This window comes from Ptychodera flava (assembly GCF_041260155.1).
Source record: "Ptychodera flava strain L36383 chromosome 3 unlocalized genomic scaffold, AS_Pfla_20210202 Scaffold_27__1_contigs__length_13241970_pilon, whole genome shotgun sequence".
Classification (NCBI taxonomy): Eukaryota; Metazoa; Hemichordata; class Enteropneusta; family Ptychoderidae; genus Ptychodera; species Ptychodera flava.
In genome coordinates this window covers 4,743,739-4,760,578 of record NW_027248281.1, presented here as the reverse complement: position 1 = coordinate 4,760,578, position 16,840 = coordinate 4,743,739, and the positions used below count along the sequence as shown (strand labels likewise).

General features: G+C 38.3%; 1 protein-coding gene across 1 annotated transcript; it reads right to left on the bottom strand.

The window, feature by feature from the left end:
- Positions 1–2,785: 2,785 nt before the first annotated feature.
- LOC139126194 (gamma-aminobutyric acid type B receptor subunit 2-like) lies at positions 2,786–10,896 on the bottom strand. The gene is made up of 6 exons (XM_070692242.1): positions 10,743–10,896; positions 7,826–7,927; positions 7,310–7,375; positions 4,773–4,979; positions 3,241–3,471; positions 2,786–2,866 (listed from the first exon to the last, which is right to left on the bottom strand). The coding sequence occupies exons 2-6, from the start codon at positions 7,922–7,924 to the stop codon at positions 2,786–2,788; spliced, it is 684 nt and encodes a 227-aa protein (XP_070548343.1). The 5' UTR covers positions 7,925–7,927; positions 10,743–10,896.
- Between the last annotated feature and the right edge of the window lie 5,944 nt (positions 10,897–16,840).

The window sequence follows — 16,840 nt, the reverse complement described above, 5'->3', positions numbered from 1 at the left end:
GATTTAGAATATGTATAGCCGTACTTATCGACTAAATTTGATTCTGCTGTTGCCATTCTTTCTTGTAGGAAAGACACGGGTTCAACGTTCTCGACAATGAAATTGTCAATGTCCCTTAACATAAGACATTAAAGTTGGGCATGCTCAGGTGAATGACAGTCAATATCATGAAAGTTAATAAGCTGCTTACCCAGCAAGATGCAAGTAATAGTTGTACATTAGTTGATATACGATGTCATTCCGAACATAAAAACGCCAGCATACAGTAAAAGACAGCCAACAGCCGTGAAATTGTTCAGTGGGGGACTGGAAATTTTGATAGCTCTAAAAGACAAAGGCAAAGATTACGACAATGAGTAACAACGTAATAATTTCTCTAAACATTAAGTATTCTTAACCGATATATTTAAGGAAGGAAGCTGATCATTTGGAAATGTTTTTCACAAATTGGAAATAGAGTATGTGAGTGAAAAAACACACTCGTTCGCCACGCAATACGACTCTGAGAATGTTTAATGTCAATGAATGCATAATATGATCACCATGACTGAGATGTTTCCACGTTTGTAGATAGAGCAAACTTACTTAGCATTTCTGTACATAATGTTGATCACTAACATGGCAATGGCCATTAAGCAACCACATCCAGCTATAGACCACATTATTAGACGATGAATTCTTGACATTGACTCAGGCGTATTTATCAACGTAATGCCATCAACAGGAGGTTTACCGATATCTGAGGAGAAAAAATGATGGAAGCTTGTTAACCACTGAGACTGGAAGTGAGTAGACAGTGTTGTCATAGGATTCGTGGATGAGAGATGACGAAATGGGAAAATACAAGAATCAGTCTGAAGTCTGGCAATCATCCGTTTCATCGTTGAAAGGAGATATTCCGAAATGCACGATATGATATTTTCTTATGTCACTGAAATGCACGCACTGTAGCTATGTGACATTGTTAAATCCGAACATTTGAGCAAGGATAAAACGTTGTAGAAATATTCTAAAGCATTTAACAATGAAAACTATCATTAAGATGACGTCATCGCGTACTGAATTTCTCCGTACGTCCCCTCAACGTGCATCTAAACTCTGATCATGTAGAGTTACGACTCAATTTTTTACTCAATAAAAACATGATATTTTTGTTTACAGCTTGCGTGGGTTTATTTTGAAACCTGTTCACAAAGTCCAGTTGTCATAGTCATTGTCGTTGTCATTGTCTGACAGAGTTATGAGGGAATCATTGTAACGTTTCATTTCAAACATCGACAAACTTTTGGGCAAATTTGCTTGTATGATAAAAATATTTGCACGTCGAGACTAGCTTAGTCTCTTGATAATGGTAAAAGACAGTTTGAAGTTTTCGTGTTCATAGGATGGCAAACTTTCAAAACTTTGATTTTTGAGTCTAATTTCTTCACGAATGACACTGTAATTCTAGCTAGCATTAATATTTTGTATTGAATTCGAAGTCTTGTATGAAATGATTTGTCACTTGCCTAGCCATTGAACTCCTGAATACCAGTCAATAATGCCAAGGTCATTTTCGTATTGCCATTGTTGTGACGTTGCCTCCTTAAGGATGTCAAATAAAACCAACAAAGAATTAAAGAAAAAGTAACATATTCAAATATTGCACACAATCTTAAGGGACCGTTCAGTTTTACGGCCTGGGGGGGGGGGGGCGGCAAAATCTTGTCGCCGGTGTTCAAAAAAATGTAGACCCCCCTGCATTTTTCGTGAAAAAAAGATGACCCCCCTTTGTAACACAAAAAAATTGATGACCCCCCCCCATGGGGTAAAAATAACCCAAACCCATATGTCAAATTTATCTGCACGGTTTGGATTTGAACTCCGGTACGCGGCGCACTTTATTCGTGTAGCAGAGATGCCAGTGCACAAACTTCCCAGCCACAACCATGCAAACGTCTGTTAGGACAACTGTAAGGCAATTTTTAAGTTAATTTCCACAGACAACTTATGTCCACGGACATTGTATAAAGTGAACTTTATTGGAGTGGTTCGCCAAAGGCAGCCCTCCGGTTAAGAATGTCATGGGCCATTACGTAAAGTCAACTTTATTCTAGCTTGTAAAGAGTGTCATGGGCCAGTACGTAAAGTAAACTTTATTGGAGTGGGCCACCAAAGGTGGGCACCTGTTAAGAGGTTCATGGGCCATAATATAAGTTAATTTATTGAAGTTGGCCGCCGAAGGCGGCCCGCTTGTAAAGAGGGTCGATCATGGCCATTGCATGAGGTGACCTAAATGGACTCGGCCGCCAAAGGCATCTGCCCGTTAAGAGGGTCATGGGCCATTACATATAGTCAATTTATTGTAGTGGGCCGCCAAAGGTGGCCCGCCGGTAAAGAGGGTCGATCATGGCCATGGCATAAATTGAACTTTATTGTAGGTATTATGTTTTTGAAAATGTGGTGACCCCCCTTTCCTACCAGTGAAAAAGCGATGACCCCCCTTGCGGATTCCAAAATTACGATGACCCCCCCCCCTGGATTTTGCCCCCCCCCCCCGGCCGTAAAATTGAACGGTCCCTAATGTCTTCTTAAACAGCAGTCGACGGAGTGGCATTACTGTATCAAGTGATACCATCTGGAATATTGATGTTAATTCTTTGATACTTGGCCATGATATTGGCTCTTTGCTCATAATTGAGTTTGAGTGGTATTGATCGGGTTTCTAGACAAAAGCTAAATATGGTACACACCGACAACGTTCGTAAAGACCCAGTAAGCTGTTGAAGTCAATCAACTATAGATGTCATAACACACACCAACCTCGATATTGTTCAATTCCAACATTGCTTTGTCGGCTGTACCGTTCATCAAATTTCACTTTACCCTGCAATCAAATTGTGTAACCACTGTAATTATTTATTGAAGTTTCAATCACTTGTCCGAAAAAAGACTTGTCAGTTCGTTACTGTGGAGAATAGACTTGATATAGACTTGATATAGACTAATTTGAAATATCAAATAGCCTGGTAATTGCAAAGACTAAGGCCAACTGAATTGTACATTCCATGATTTTGTTCAAAATTACATCACAATCGGTGCCTTTCATGTATCTATGTCATTTTTATGAGAGTAGTGTTTTTTTGATCTCGACAACTCAGAAGTGTATCAAGGATCAGGCAGAATTACAGCCATGCAAATCTCTATTCATTATTTAAGCGCTTCAAGTTGTTTTCCGTCACAGTGATGAGAAATAATTACCGATAGTCCGGTGAAGTCGAGTTTCACGATTCCCTGTAGAAGTAAGTTAGCCATATCTTCATTATCGTAGGTGAAATCTTCCAGTCTTTGCCTTGGCGTTTGTTGGCTGAGTAGACTTAAGGAAGCGTTCATTGCTAACGCCATAACCATGATTGCATCATAGGACAAAGTCAAGTCCATATTGATTTGCATGATTGATGCCATAAACTGTTTTTGCGAAGCCGATGGTTTCTGCATAGTATATGAGACATTAAAAATGCATGAACATTCACTGTTTCCTGAACTCCGACATTAAAATCCTCGGCTGAATATTTGTAATATCGTAACAATGCAAATTGTTAATGGATATCAAAACTCTTTGGAATGTCGACGTAAAAATGTGCAAGAGGACATATTGGTACGCATTTGGCACGAGACGTATGACTTGAATTGTATCATTCTGGCACAGACAAATATATAACAGACTAGCAACGGGCATTGTTCAAGGTGTGAAGCGGTTACGTAAGCCATCCATGTTTGCCTCGCCTCAGGAAGCTCTCGACTCTCTTTTCCGAAGAGTGCCGACCATGCACCCTTCGGTAGTTTCCGGATTTTCGCTAATTTTTAAGCGAAAGTATGTTCGGCAAAGTTCGTGTTGTTGTTGTCTTGTTGTGCTGAGCAGAATTGGCGTGCTGGCGAAAACTGGAAAGTTTTGAGCGTCGGGGAGGTGAGTTTTACCATTTTAAAATTCCTCTCACCTTTTTATGAATATATAATGAGCGCGTTTGAACCAAATTTGAAAGTCTTTTATCGATACTGTCAGATTTTACTCAATGGTTTACGGTCAGTCATACCGTCTTTTACACGTTCGTCAAGGAAGGACATGTTTATGAAACTGCTGGCGTGTTATGTTTTGATTGGCGTGAAGCCGTGTTTCTGCCCTGAGAGCTCACAAAGTAACTCTGGTTGCTACGCGACTGGCAGTACGATGCCATCTCGTCGTATTTTTCGCATAATCTCGTGCAATTATCAACCACAAACAAAGTCTCCAAAAAGTTTAACACCTTTGAAGCTCATTTTAATATGAAAAGGCCATAGTCTACCGAGACGACCATGGAACAAAAGGCATGCCGCGTTGCTAGTCTGTTCTATATTTGTCTGTGATACTGGTTACGATTAAAAGGGCGAGGTGTTTTATCAGCTTACCTAACTAACTGAAAACAGCTTTCAAAGGAGATCAAAAGACAAACATAACGTAAATAGTCAATATCAACGAGCACTGATGCGAGAACCAGGGATGGAAGACGGCCCCTAAAAGTTGTTAACTGCACTGCTTGAATATGAATAGACTAACGTTTGCCCGATGATTCAATTGTTGGACTTTAATTACAAAGTTGTCATATGGAAATCTTGGCAATTAAACCTACATGGGAATTGTTTAACAAGTGATATAACTGACATCGTGATTTCGGTAACTGGGCACTTCAATTGTACGAGAAAATAGTTAATTAAAATGTTTCACTAGTGCGCCATCTATGCTGGCTGGAACCTACCACACCATTGAAGTCAATCTCGTCCAGATCATCTAGGTAGGGATCTGCTACAAAACCTATGTAGCCGTCCATGGCTTCTCGCACCTGTTCCCTGTTGCATGGTATAGTTTTCCAATCAAACTTATCCCAGCTATCCCAGCTGAAGTCGTAAAGCCATCCAGGAATTATCCAAACATACTTACGACCGTACATACCCTCCAGATAGGCCTTCCAAGAAATTAAGAACAAACTAAGTTTCACCGAATAAAACATTTACATACTTGTCAGATAATTTCGATTCAGAAAAATACACATTGTCATTATGTTAATGTGTTTGTTTGTTTGTTTGTAAAGAGAAGTCAAATCATAGCATTCGTGAAATGAGAAGATGTCACCAGCGTCACGGCATCTGGCTACAAATATCTCACCGTAGTGTGGGTTACTGAAACAATTACGAAGATATTTCAGTGCTGTATTATGATTCTGTGCACATGACATGCGTATGAAAACTTTTCTCTGTAAAGACAATTAACATTATGTTCTAGGTTTCCCTGAAATGTTAATTACACTACGTCAGATAACGCCTTAATAAACTTAGTACGTATACAGCCACACGTCCGAGGTCACACCTTATTCGCTACGATGTGTATTATGATCTCTCGTGCAGAGAACAATAAACGGTTAAGCATGTTTTACCCGTCCTTTGCCATGAAATATTACAAGTTGAGTACTGGGACCACTGTCCCTCGACTGTCCGTATAACAAAAGCCAAATATTTTGTCATTCATCACGTGAACGCCAAGTGCCATTTGCTCAAAGGCTCACATTGAATGGATGGCTTTGGACAGTTGAATAGCGTCCAGTTTTATTGAACAGCGTGTTTCCTGAAGGCCAGGCGTCTACAAGACACATGATTGAACTGCATAAATAATATGAATAAATATAGACTCAGAAACTCTAGATCATCAGATTTCACGTCTATGTGATGACAACGCTATATCCTTTCAATACTAAAGCGCCTAGACCAATTGAATGGAGAATTAAAAACATGTAAACACGGTGACTATCTAAAACAACAATTATACTAGGTTGGAAACAAGCGTAACACACCTTGGAACAGTACTGGTTACATTATGACAAAAGGGATTTCTAGACAGCCTTTAGCGATATCGTCTATCAGAAAGCTGGCGTTGAAGACTCCCTAGCTTACAGTGATCAATGTGAAAGGTTATGTGGGTTGACTTCTTCCTGGCTTTTGATTTGACGGATGAATCATTGCATCCGTTGTTATTAACCAAGTCTATATCTCAGAGAACTTTAATTCAGGCACAAATGCATGTTGCTTCAAGTCAGAAACGAACCATATGGATTTCCACACTCTGGCATACCCAAATCAAACTTAATTTTATTCTGATGTCTGTCTTTACGTCATTTCGTGAATGAGAATGCTTGATCTCAGTCTCGAAAATCTGCGTCTATTTTGGACTTCGTCGATGACCGTATAATATCGTTTTTCATCCGTACTTGGCACTGTCTTTTTGGTTAACCTGTTCTGGACTAGCAAAGGGAGCAAAGATGGTACTATATACACAATTCACTTTCCTAACATAATCTCGCGGCTCGCTAAATGAATCCAGTGAAACCAGTTACAGCTGTTGTATGTTATAAAGCAACATACTTTGTAACGCGTAATGAAGTTCAGCGTAGTTCATCTCATTTCTCTTCAGCACTCCTCGTTTGGTAGTTTTATCACCAAATACCGTTACATCGGTGATATGATGCGACAACGTATACTTTTTTTCAATAACACAGACATGCCATCCATGAATTCAAATAAGAGACGTTTTCGATATATGTATCTGAAAGTGTACTTTACGGGTTTTATCTGTGCTTTAGTGTAGCTTCGATCAGCAACAATCTTCCATCGATTTACATTCTAGGCTGTTAACAAGACTGCAATGTAATAACCCTTCAATCAATACCACAACAATCTGAAGCCTTGTTCCATTACATATCAAAATTCCCTGCGGGAACATAAGGGCCAATCAGAAACGCCGACGACGACTTGAAAAAAATATCATTGCACATTTTGTGCGTTGAAAATTGCCGCACAAGTAGAAACACGCGTACGGTAGACTAAATGTGTGTTCATGATTACGTCGATTTCTCAGTCAGATACTAGCTATGCAAGCAGGCCTGCAGCATGTATGGAAGCACAGATCATAGATAAAGCTGAGTAGTTTATCGTTCATGACACTGGATTAACTGAAGCGTGAATCACTGGTCTGAGTTTGTATGCAACCTTCACTAAGGGCCCTATAGCATTCTACAGAGGTTCACAGTTGTCCGACATCTCTCCTAGCACACACTGTTATGATAGAGGAGTATTTACCGAGGATATACAAATGACTTGCACACGCTAATTCGCAAAATACACATATCAAGGTCAACTTGAAGTGTCTGTGGATTGAATGCAGTCACTTAATCTTACATGCTTCAAAATATTCAGTCAAAAGCTCAATCTACAATCTTTCAATTACAGTCATTGATGTACCAACCTGACAGAATACGGTAAAGGTTTCTTCCATGTAGGCCAAGAGGAAAATAATTCTGGCGTCGTGTCTCTGCATAAAGCAAGTATAATTACGATAGGTTGGAGCTACAGCTAACTTTACAAATCTCTAATGCTGAATATGGATTGGCATTCTTATACTCGGTGAGTTGACCCGAGAATATATTACCTCCCCTCTTCTGGCAGTACTAGTTCGTTAGCTCACCATTCTGCATGTAACGAAGACTGGGGAGGACTGCCAGTCATTTTGATAATCTCATATACGGATACGTGAACAGACACATCAAACTTAGGGCCTGGCTTAGCTTCCTGTACGTAATCTACAATTAAACTACTTTAATCTGCGTTGATCCTTTAAGCTCTTTGGTATATTTGCCACCCATGCCATCTGTAGAAATAATTTGATTTGAAATGATGACAAGTCAACAGCATTCTTATACAACTTCGTCCATTAATGCACACGCAAACAGGCATCATTGTTGCTGTAAATTTAAATACTGACCTTTAAACTTTGAACCTGTAAACTTGGGTCATGGGATATTGATTCCATCGTTAAGATATCTATTTCTTCATCAGTCAGTAACTTTACTAGATTCTTCATGTTCTGCATCGACAAGAGAAACCAATGAATTGTAAATGCTTAGTCCTTGTCATGCTTGTAAAATTTCTTATTTGACAAAGTTACTTTCATTTTAAGAGCAAAACATCAGCACGTAACAAGGCAAGACTTGTGTAAATCTTCCTAAACATTTGAATGCATATTGACTGAATATACTCACACTGCAGTACGTAAGAGGAAGAAGTATTAAATAAATATATTCTCACAAAACAAATTACTTTCAACGGCATAGATTTTTGTTACTTCCCCAGGAAATAACAAAAATGCTATAATGTACTACGTTGTATATTGCCATGGTGACAGATGTAGATGACATGGTATACATACGCGTACACCATGTAATTGATTGGATACGCTCCTTGCGTTTGCCACCAATGCTATTGTCTTGAACAGTACGTTTGAAAGCTCTGGGTTTCACACATCGTCCAGATCGATAGTATATGAGAAGTTGATTACATTCAGCAAACATTTGTCGATTGAATGGATGAACAACCGATAGTTTTGTCGACACAAATAAGAATATTGTACTTCATTGCCGTCTGAAGTGCGCTGAGAAAGTGCAGTTTCTTTAAAAGAATAAATGTTGAGGAAAAATGAAATCATGGGAGTAACGTAAGTGGTCGGAGTGAATTTTTAGTTAGAGTGAGCTCAAGCGAAATATTTCAAAAGCTGCGCTTTACCCGGTCATCGTGTAACCCTTTACAGTTCATTGGTGATGAGTAGACTGTCTAATTACTTTGTAATAAGGGCGAGGGGTTCTTGCAATGTGGCGTGTTCAACAGGCACGCTCACAACAATTTGGAAAATCCAAAGAAACATCTTTGAAAGAATGAATACACAAATAAGGAGAAGCAGAAGTAAGAGCATTTAATTTTTGTCTATCCAAAGTTTTATTGCTACACATTTGAACACGAGTTTCGACTCCATCTGAAACCTCTAACCCGTAATCAACATGTCACCTTTCGACTTTGTACAATGCTCTGTGATATCATTTCCTCCTGTGCTGTCTAGGCCAGTATAAGCACACACTAGCTGTGTACTTACAATATATCATTGGATCACAAACCCTATGTGTATAGAACGTAGACCATCACCTGATGCCTGTTGGGTAGTTGGATACGATATGCGAAAGAACCCACTGGGACTGATAAGAGATAGCAGTGTTAACCGTACTGATCTTACAACCATCAACTCTGCTTCACTTTGAGTTTTGTTTTAACTTTTTCTTGTGACCACGTGGTACTTTTTGATGTCACAAATGTAAGAAATGCACATCTTAGCTTGATTATTAATGCATTAAACTACTAATATGGTCAATTTTTAGCGATTTGTTTGTTTTGATTAAACCAGTCTTATTCGATTACCCATCCCTTATGCACAATAAGGCTGCATTTACAAATACAGGGTACTGGGTGCTGGAGGAATTGCGATCGAGGTCCTCATTCGTTTTAGACCCCCCCCCCTGGACCCCTTCTATATGATCAAAAATGTTCAAATCCTCCCACAACTATATGACCAAACATTTACTAAACCAACAATATTAAACTAAACTTTTAAATATCTGTCTTTCAGTATTTTTGCTCTTTGTAGCTACTCCAATCACTTGTTTTACACCCAACATGACTATCACAAATTTTTTTTATCAACAGGCTAAAAAGAATTGACAGCTGACTGGTTTCGCAGCCAGTGAAGGTCGCTAAGAGGCTGGTGACTAAAGGTCACCGCCAGGAGAGAGAGAGGGGTCAAGGGGGATATGCTCCCCTCTCGAGAGGGGGTTCCCTCAGTCGCCCTCGAGATTTTGTTGGTACAGAGGCTATTTCGAGCCTTTCTGTACCCTTTTTGAAACAATTTTATGGATTTCGTATTTCTAATGATTGTTTTCAGAGATGATTTTAATGGCAAGTTTTAGTGCAATTATTGTGCTATGCAAGTAAAAGTATTGATAGTTTCATGTTGAAATATTCAGTATTCACTTTCTCAACACAGTCTGTGTATATGTGCATTTGTATCGTTGATAATGGCTTTTAGTGCGGCTTTTAGTATACAGACATTGTTAACAAGGCGAACATTGTGAGTTTCAGCATGCCGTAGGGAAATAGAAAGAAAGTGTAATTAAGGTGGAATGCGCCTCGGGGACAGATATTCGAACTCTCAAACTTTAATAATCCTTTGTAATCTACCTCTTGCAGGGGTTCATTTTAAAGCTCTTGGTGTAAGAAAACTTCTCCGTGTTAGATTTTCGAAAATCGATCATTTGATTTTTCTCCATAGAGTTAACCAAGGGACAGTGGCCATTTTGAATTTTAACTATCGGTATATTTTGAGAATTTGTTTCTGTAGTACCAGAATTTGCACGTACGGCGACCCCCGATTTTTATTCTTGTTTTGAAAGCGAATAGTTGAAAGATTCCCTAAGAAAATTGAGCAAAATTTTAAGTCTTTCTTATTCGAGACGCATACTACCTTAATACATAGAATTGAAATATTGGAAGAAAATGTCAACAGTTGCAGCGTCTGTCTCCTGTTACAAGGTCTAATTATTGATTTTTCTTACGAAAATTTAAGGCCATTCATACTATTTTGCATTTTTTCAAATTAAATTCATGAAATGCTGATAAAAGATTCCAGAATTTGTTCAAGTATTATTAACATTAGATCCACTGGACAACATAACAGTGAATTCATCCAGTTCCCCTCCACGTATTGTGAATGCAGCCTCGTGATTACAGCAATATTAGTATCTGCAGAGATACTAATTTGTTAGAAAATCTCACAGGATTAAGTCAGGACTTTATCTTACCGAACGAAAGTATTCAATATCATCGAAAATTATGGCGACGCGACTCCATTTGAAAGACTTGATGAATTGAACTCTGGCCGGATTTAATACATCATCCACTGGGTAGATTTGGACAGTAAGTGGGTATGCCACCTTATCACGCAGTGACGGTGACGAAGCGTAGCCAATCTGTCAAATCAAGATTAACACCGTGTCAGTAATCTGGCCATCAGAATAGCAAGCGAAATATCCCTGGGTAAGACACACATTACTTTACTGATCCCAATGATTTTCCGTGCAAAACTTGAAGTGCCCACGCAATGCTGCTGACTTACACAAAGGTTGTGGATTTATCAAGCTGTAAATTTCACTGCAACACACGTGACCACCAATTAGGGCGGATTCGTTCTTTTTGAGGTCAAAATCGTAACAGGACAGCATCTTCTGCAATCAACATGTACGTTACTATAAGAGCTCAAGGACTTCAAAATAATCTTGATCCCCAGCAAATAAAATCGAACAAACTTATTTCGATGACGTTTTAATGTCTGTCCGCAGATGCACATTAAAATGTCCAAAGCAATCTGTGTGAAGATTACACTTGCTGTCCATCTGCAAATAATTTTACCATAGATTTGCAAGGACTTATACTCTTATTTGATAACTGCAACGGTTAATCGTTATGTTTATGCAGAACCAAGATTCAATTGACAGAGATTGGTATCTAGAATTCTGTACCACTTACCAATTAAAACAACCAAATTTAAAACATGATTATTTGAGAACAAATAAACTATTAGTTTTGTCTCACTCTTGCCAAATTCAACAAGAACTGTTTCTCACCGAGTTGATAAATAATTTCCGATTCATACTGCAAAAGCACTGAATCTTTTGGCTTTGAAGTGTGAACCAATTAATTGCTATTAAAACGAAGGCATTTGTAAATGAGAGTAAATAGTGAATTAAATTAATTTTGTAGATTGATTTCCATTGTAATTCCATACGACAAAGTGCTTCTGGTCGTGAGTTGAACATCGGTGTAAATGAGAGCACTGCACACACTCAGTAAATTGACATGCAGCTGTTAACTTCTGGCGAAGGAATAAACATAGCAATGTCGCTTATGGAGATCATTATATGGTGATTATTTAACAACAAGTAGATCAAACCGGTACACCTGGAGCCTGTTTGCATTTAATCCAATATCCGGGATTGACGATTTCTTAAAAATTCGAATTGAACCGATGATGCGATTTGTAGTCAATCTTAATCACATGTTTGAATTTAAGGAAGCATAACATCAAACGTTACCTGTATAATGTTATATCGGCGGCTACTCTGTTGACGACTGAGGCAACATTTGAAAACGTAGGGCCGAACATGGTTGTTAGTTGTGGTTTTCGGTAAATGAAGTCATAGAGAATATGCAATGCTCTGTCAGGCAACATCTGTGAAGAGATACACATTAGGAGATTTAGAATGTCTCTCGTGAGGGAAAAATACAATTAGACTTTTGTGAAACGTTTACAATCTCGTGAACACTGCCGTAGGTAATATGGATTGTGTGTACTCCAGGAGAAAAAAATGTTAACACTTCTCTCTGTGATAAAATAATGAAGAGACAAGACTATGAAGATGGGACATCGAATTCGATTGCTAAGTATAATACTGAAATATTTACACTGTGAAGGATACATCAGCATGAAGATAACGTATTCTGTCAGCGCACTGTTGATGTCAAGGTTAAACAACCACAAACACTTACGATCTCACGGCTGTGGCTGTGTACTTCCTCTATTCATGACTGGTATTAATTTGACAACACGATTTCTGCTACAAATACCCCGAGATATATTCGACATCACGCCAAGTAGGATTGAGTTCAATTTACTTTCTAAGCCACCTCATTAAAATTAGAAGACAACTAAACGCATACTTAAATGTCATTAGTAGAGCTTTCTTCACAGTAATGACATACAGCTCTGTTCGTTTTCTTTAAATGTATTCATATATTCTGTGCACACACTTGACATTTCAGAGAATAGTCTTACTGTTCATTCCGGTGAAAACATGTGTAATATCCTTTCAATAATCGAGGCATTACCCCGGGTGCAAGCTGGAGATATCCACTTGGGAAACTTAAAAACGTAAGAACTTTAAATTTGTCGATGAACCACCGAGTACCGTACATTATATGGTCATTTGAAGGTCTAGTTGTTGGATCGACACTCTAACAAAGGGATGACTTGATTAAAGGTTGCAGTGATAGTCAGTTTCTGTCAGTACATGTTTCTTTGTCTGTCTGCTTTGCGATCATTTGTAGCTCTAACTGATTCAGAGAGGAACGAATGACAGTTGGTTTTCGTCACGGTTCGTATCTATTCCATCGTTAGAAAAAATGTTGGCGATTTATTTCACGTGTGTGATGTTACAGATATGCTTTTTCAACGGTTACACATAAATGTTGCTGTTATCAAAAACATTAACAGACCACCCCTTCACAGTCGTACACAGTATATGGCAGTTATAAATAAATAAGCATATTGAAGTAACAGTGTACAAGACAAAGAGGTAATACACGGCTAATTGAATAGCACGGCCTGTGGTCAAATATTGGATTCTCGAAATATCATTGTTCGCCGTTCTCATAAATCGGTGTCGTCATCTGATGACGCAATCGATTTCATTTGATTCACGATTACGTTAAGGAGTAGAGGTACGGCGAACCATGTCTTACTTGAAATACATCTGTGTCTGATTTACAAAAATAGGTCTTTTGGTTCTTATTATTATGTGTGCGAATGATCATGATATTGATAACCAGATATGGGAGGGGGAGAGAGAGAGAGAGAGAGAGGAGAGAAGAGAGAGAGAGAGAGAGAGAGAGAGAGAGAGAGAGAGAGAGAAGAGAGAGAGAGAGGAGAGAGAGAGAGAGAGGAGAGAGAGAGAGAGAGAGAGAGAGAGAGAAAGAGAGAGAGAGAGACAGACAGACAGACAGACAGACAGACAGACAGAGACAGACAGACAGAGAGACAGAGACAGACAGAGACAGACAGACAGACAGACAGACAGACAGACAGGAAAGGCAGTCAGACAGACAGACAGACAGAAAGAGGCCAATGGACGGAGATTCCAAGAATGTGTGTTTCATTTCTTAAGACTGTGAAAAATAGCTTAAGGAAAGTTTGTAGTTTTTATTGCCAGCAGGATGAGATTTAATGTTATGATTATTGTTCCTCGTTTATCGTTACTGTGACGGTATCCATTCTGAAAGTAATAATTTTACTGAAATCTGACTTACGATTATTTCGACGAAAACATTTCGGAGATTTATTGGATATCATAAAACAAGCAGATGTATAGAACTATAATACTGCCAGAGTGGCAAATACGAGATCATCCATGCATTATTATATGGGTTAGCATCACACGGGAATTAAATGTTGTGTTTATCGACTGCTGAACGTAATGCACCTCTTTCACTTTCCTTTCGCGTGTGTCATGGTCATGACATTCATGACATGACCATGGCATTCGCGAAATGTCATGGTGTCATGACAATCGTAGAAAGATAAATTATCAAATACACTGGGACTTAATTGAATTATAGAATAAAAGATCATCAGTTTCTTGGAATGATAGCCTCGCTTTTATGTCTTTGACAAGATCATGTCTCGTGGCCTTTCTCGTAAAGTCAAGTGGTTTAATTCTTAAGAGAAAGCCGGGAAGTGGTAAGGACTTTATTTGAAAATGTGTGCTATACAACATGCAATTGATGTCAACTTCGTGCTTGGTTTGCAAAAAAATTAATCACTTTGACCAAAAAAGAAATTAGAGAGAAAATAGCGCATTTATTGTTACAGTATCAAAATTCAATTTTCCTCGTTAACAGCAAAGGAGAGTCAAGTAAAAAAAACGCATTCTTGTACGCTTTATTTCTAATTCTTCATGAGTTCTTGAGACATTTGACTTCATTAAATATGTAGAATTTACTAAATATATCATATTATGACGTGTGAATGTAGCACTGAAAATCAAACTGTTTTGTCAGAAAATCTTACTTAAACTATGCTACACAGTAAATGATTTAGAGACTAATTCCTATGAGTTGAAGAGATCATGACGTCATTTATCTTTGCTTTTCATCCCGAAATATTCCAGACTGGTGTATTGCGATTAAATGCTGAAAATCAGTCTACGTCTATGTCGTTCTCATTAAGTAGATACAACTCAAAGAATCACTTGGACGTGACTGGAAATACATCGCAACAATGATCTACTCAGTCATATATGGGTTAGTTTACTACCGATGCCTATGTAGTCATCTAATGAACGTCTACACTTTCATGTTAGATGAGATTCTAGGAATACTACAAAGTTCAATTTTGATTCTATTGTCAACTCTACTGCATCACGTTCTCTCCACTCAAAGAGTGTGGCGTCAAACAGAGAAAATACGCTTAGGCTTTATTAAACCCTAAGTCTTCCCGTCTCGTCTTCGATCTTTGTGTCAATATGGCCTGAACTCTGATCGACAACCATAATGTTTCTCATCAATTGTGTTCAAATGATGTCGTGCCTCACTCAGATCACAGTGATTTTTCAATCTAAACGTACAGTGCATTCATTTTCGTTCCTTCGTTTGTTGGTTCATTATTCATTTACTCATTCGTTCGTTCATTCATTTATTCTGACATTCGTGAAGTTCCAAAATGGTCCGTTTTTTTCGTGGAAATGACTCGAATAGAACGATTACAATGAAAATTATGCCTGTAAAACATCGTATGGTCAAATTCAAACCACGCTAGCACGAACAAAACAAACAGCAACGTATTTTGGCGCCATGCCAATTTTGAAAGGCTGGGATTCGATGGCTAGCAGATTGAGAAGTGATGCGTGGGGATTTTATTCTCTGTATTCATTGCAATATAGCCTTCGGCGCCAACAAATCAATAATTGAATAGTGGAGATCATTTCTTAGAACGGAAGTGTATTTAAATTGATATTTAAGTTGCAAGAAATGATTTGATCGGATTCATGAGTAAAATATGATTTATCGTAACACGTCTATTTATTCAGGCAGTGTTTATATCCAGTGGTGTCATCATATTCTGAGAAACACTGCCACAAGATACGAGTTTGTACAATATATTGTTCGAAGCTAACGTTAGACGCAATTGCATCAAAGCTAATTTTTTTAGTTTCCCGCAAACAGAAATAAGAAGGAAATTTCATTTCACAAGAACGACAGGATAAGTGGTTTGAGCAAACCATACAACGTTTTGTGAGTGCAATCGAGTTGATGGTAAACCACTTGTTTTACAAATCTTCTCACAAACTGCGTTGTAACAGCAGGGCCTATTTTGCATCGATTTCAATGAGATTGCAAACTTCTTTCCTCTTACTCTATTGGTCTCTGCGTGATTGTAATACCAAGTAGCCTGATCGATTTTTATAAAGAGTAATTGACACCGTAAGTTCAGCGTTTGAAAGTGTCGACCATCGCTTACGAATCCCACGGCTTTGCATTGTTCTGTATCTGGAGAATGGAATTTAATATATGATATGGTATTACACTGTCATCGGGTGATTGCTGATCGGTAATTATACGAACTCACGTAGAGATGCCCTATCATATTCGGCGAAACTTTTGCTTGACTGTACTGAACATCTACAATACTTTTTATTTTGTGCCTCGTTTTCACTGAAAATGATAAAATCACTCTTCGATCGTTAAATGTCATCTGATAATGATTTCTTTTCTCGATGCAAACTTACATCAATCGAATGTCACGTCAATGAAAGTACATGATCTGTCGCTATTGGTGTGGGGTTTCTTACAAACCATTTTAACATTAGCCACACACAGATTCTTATAAGTTCAGCCCTACACTAACAGCTACACGTTCACGTGTTATACTTATCAGACTTTGTGAAAAAGTATGACGTACACTGAATAATTCCCCGTCAGGTAACTTGTACCCTCAAATCTTTTTGTTGAGTGTACAATGTACATTTCAGGAAGGTTACGTGTGACAACAATGGACCGGTTACATTGACGACGTAAAGCAATTTTGTTACATCTGATAACCATTTTCACATGACTCAACGTTTATGCA

Bases quoted from the DNA above. Each gene is read 5' to 3' on its own strand.
- LOC139126194 (XM_070692242.1), bottom strand. From the start codon at position 7,924: ATGAAGAATCTAGTAAAGTTACTGACTGATGAAGAAATAGATATCTTA. The intron at 7,376-7,825 runs GTCAGTATTTAA...TGCTTTATGCAG, and splicing joins TACAGGTTCAAAGTTTAAAG to AGACACGACGCCAGAATTAT. The intron at 3,472-4,772 runs GTAGGTTCCAGC...TATACTATGCAG, and splicing joins AGATTGACTTCAATGGTGTG to AAACCATCGGCTTCGCAAAA.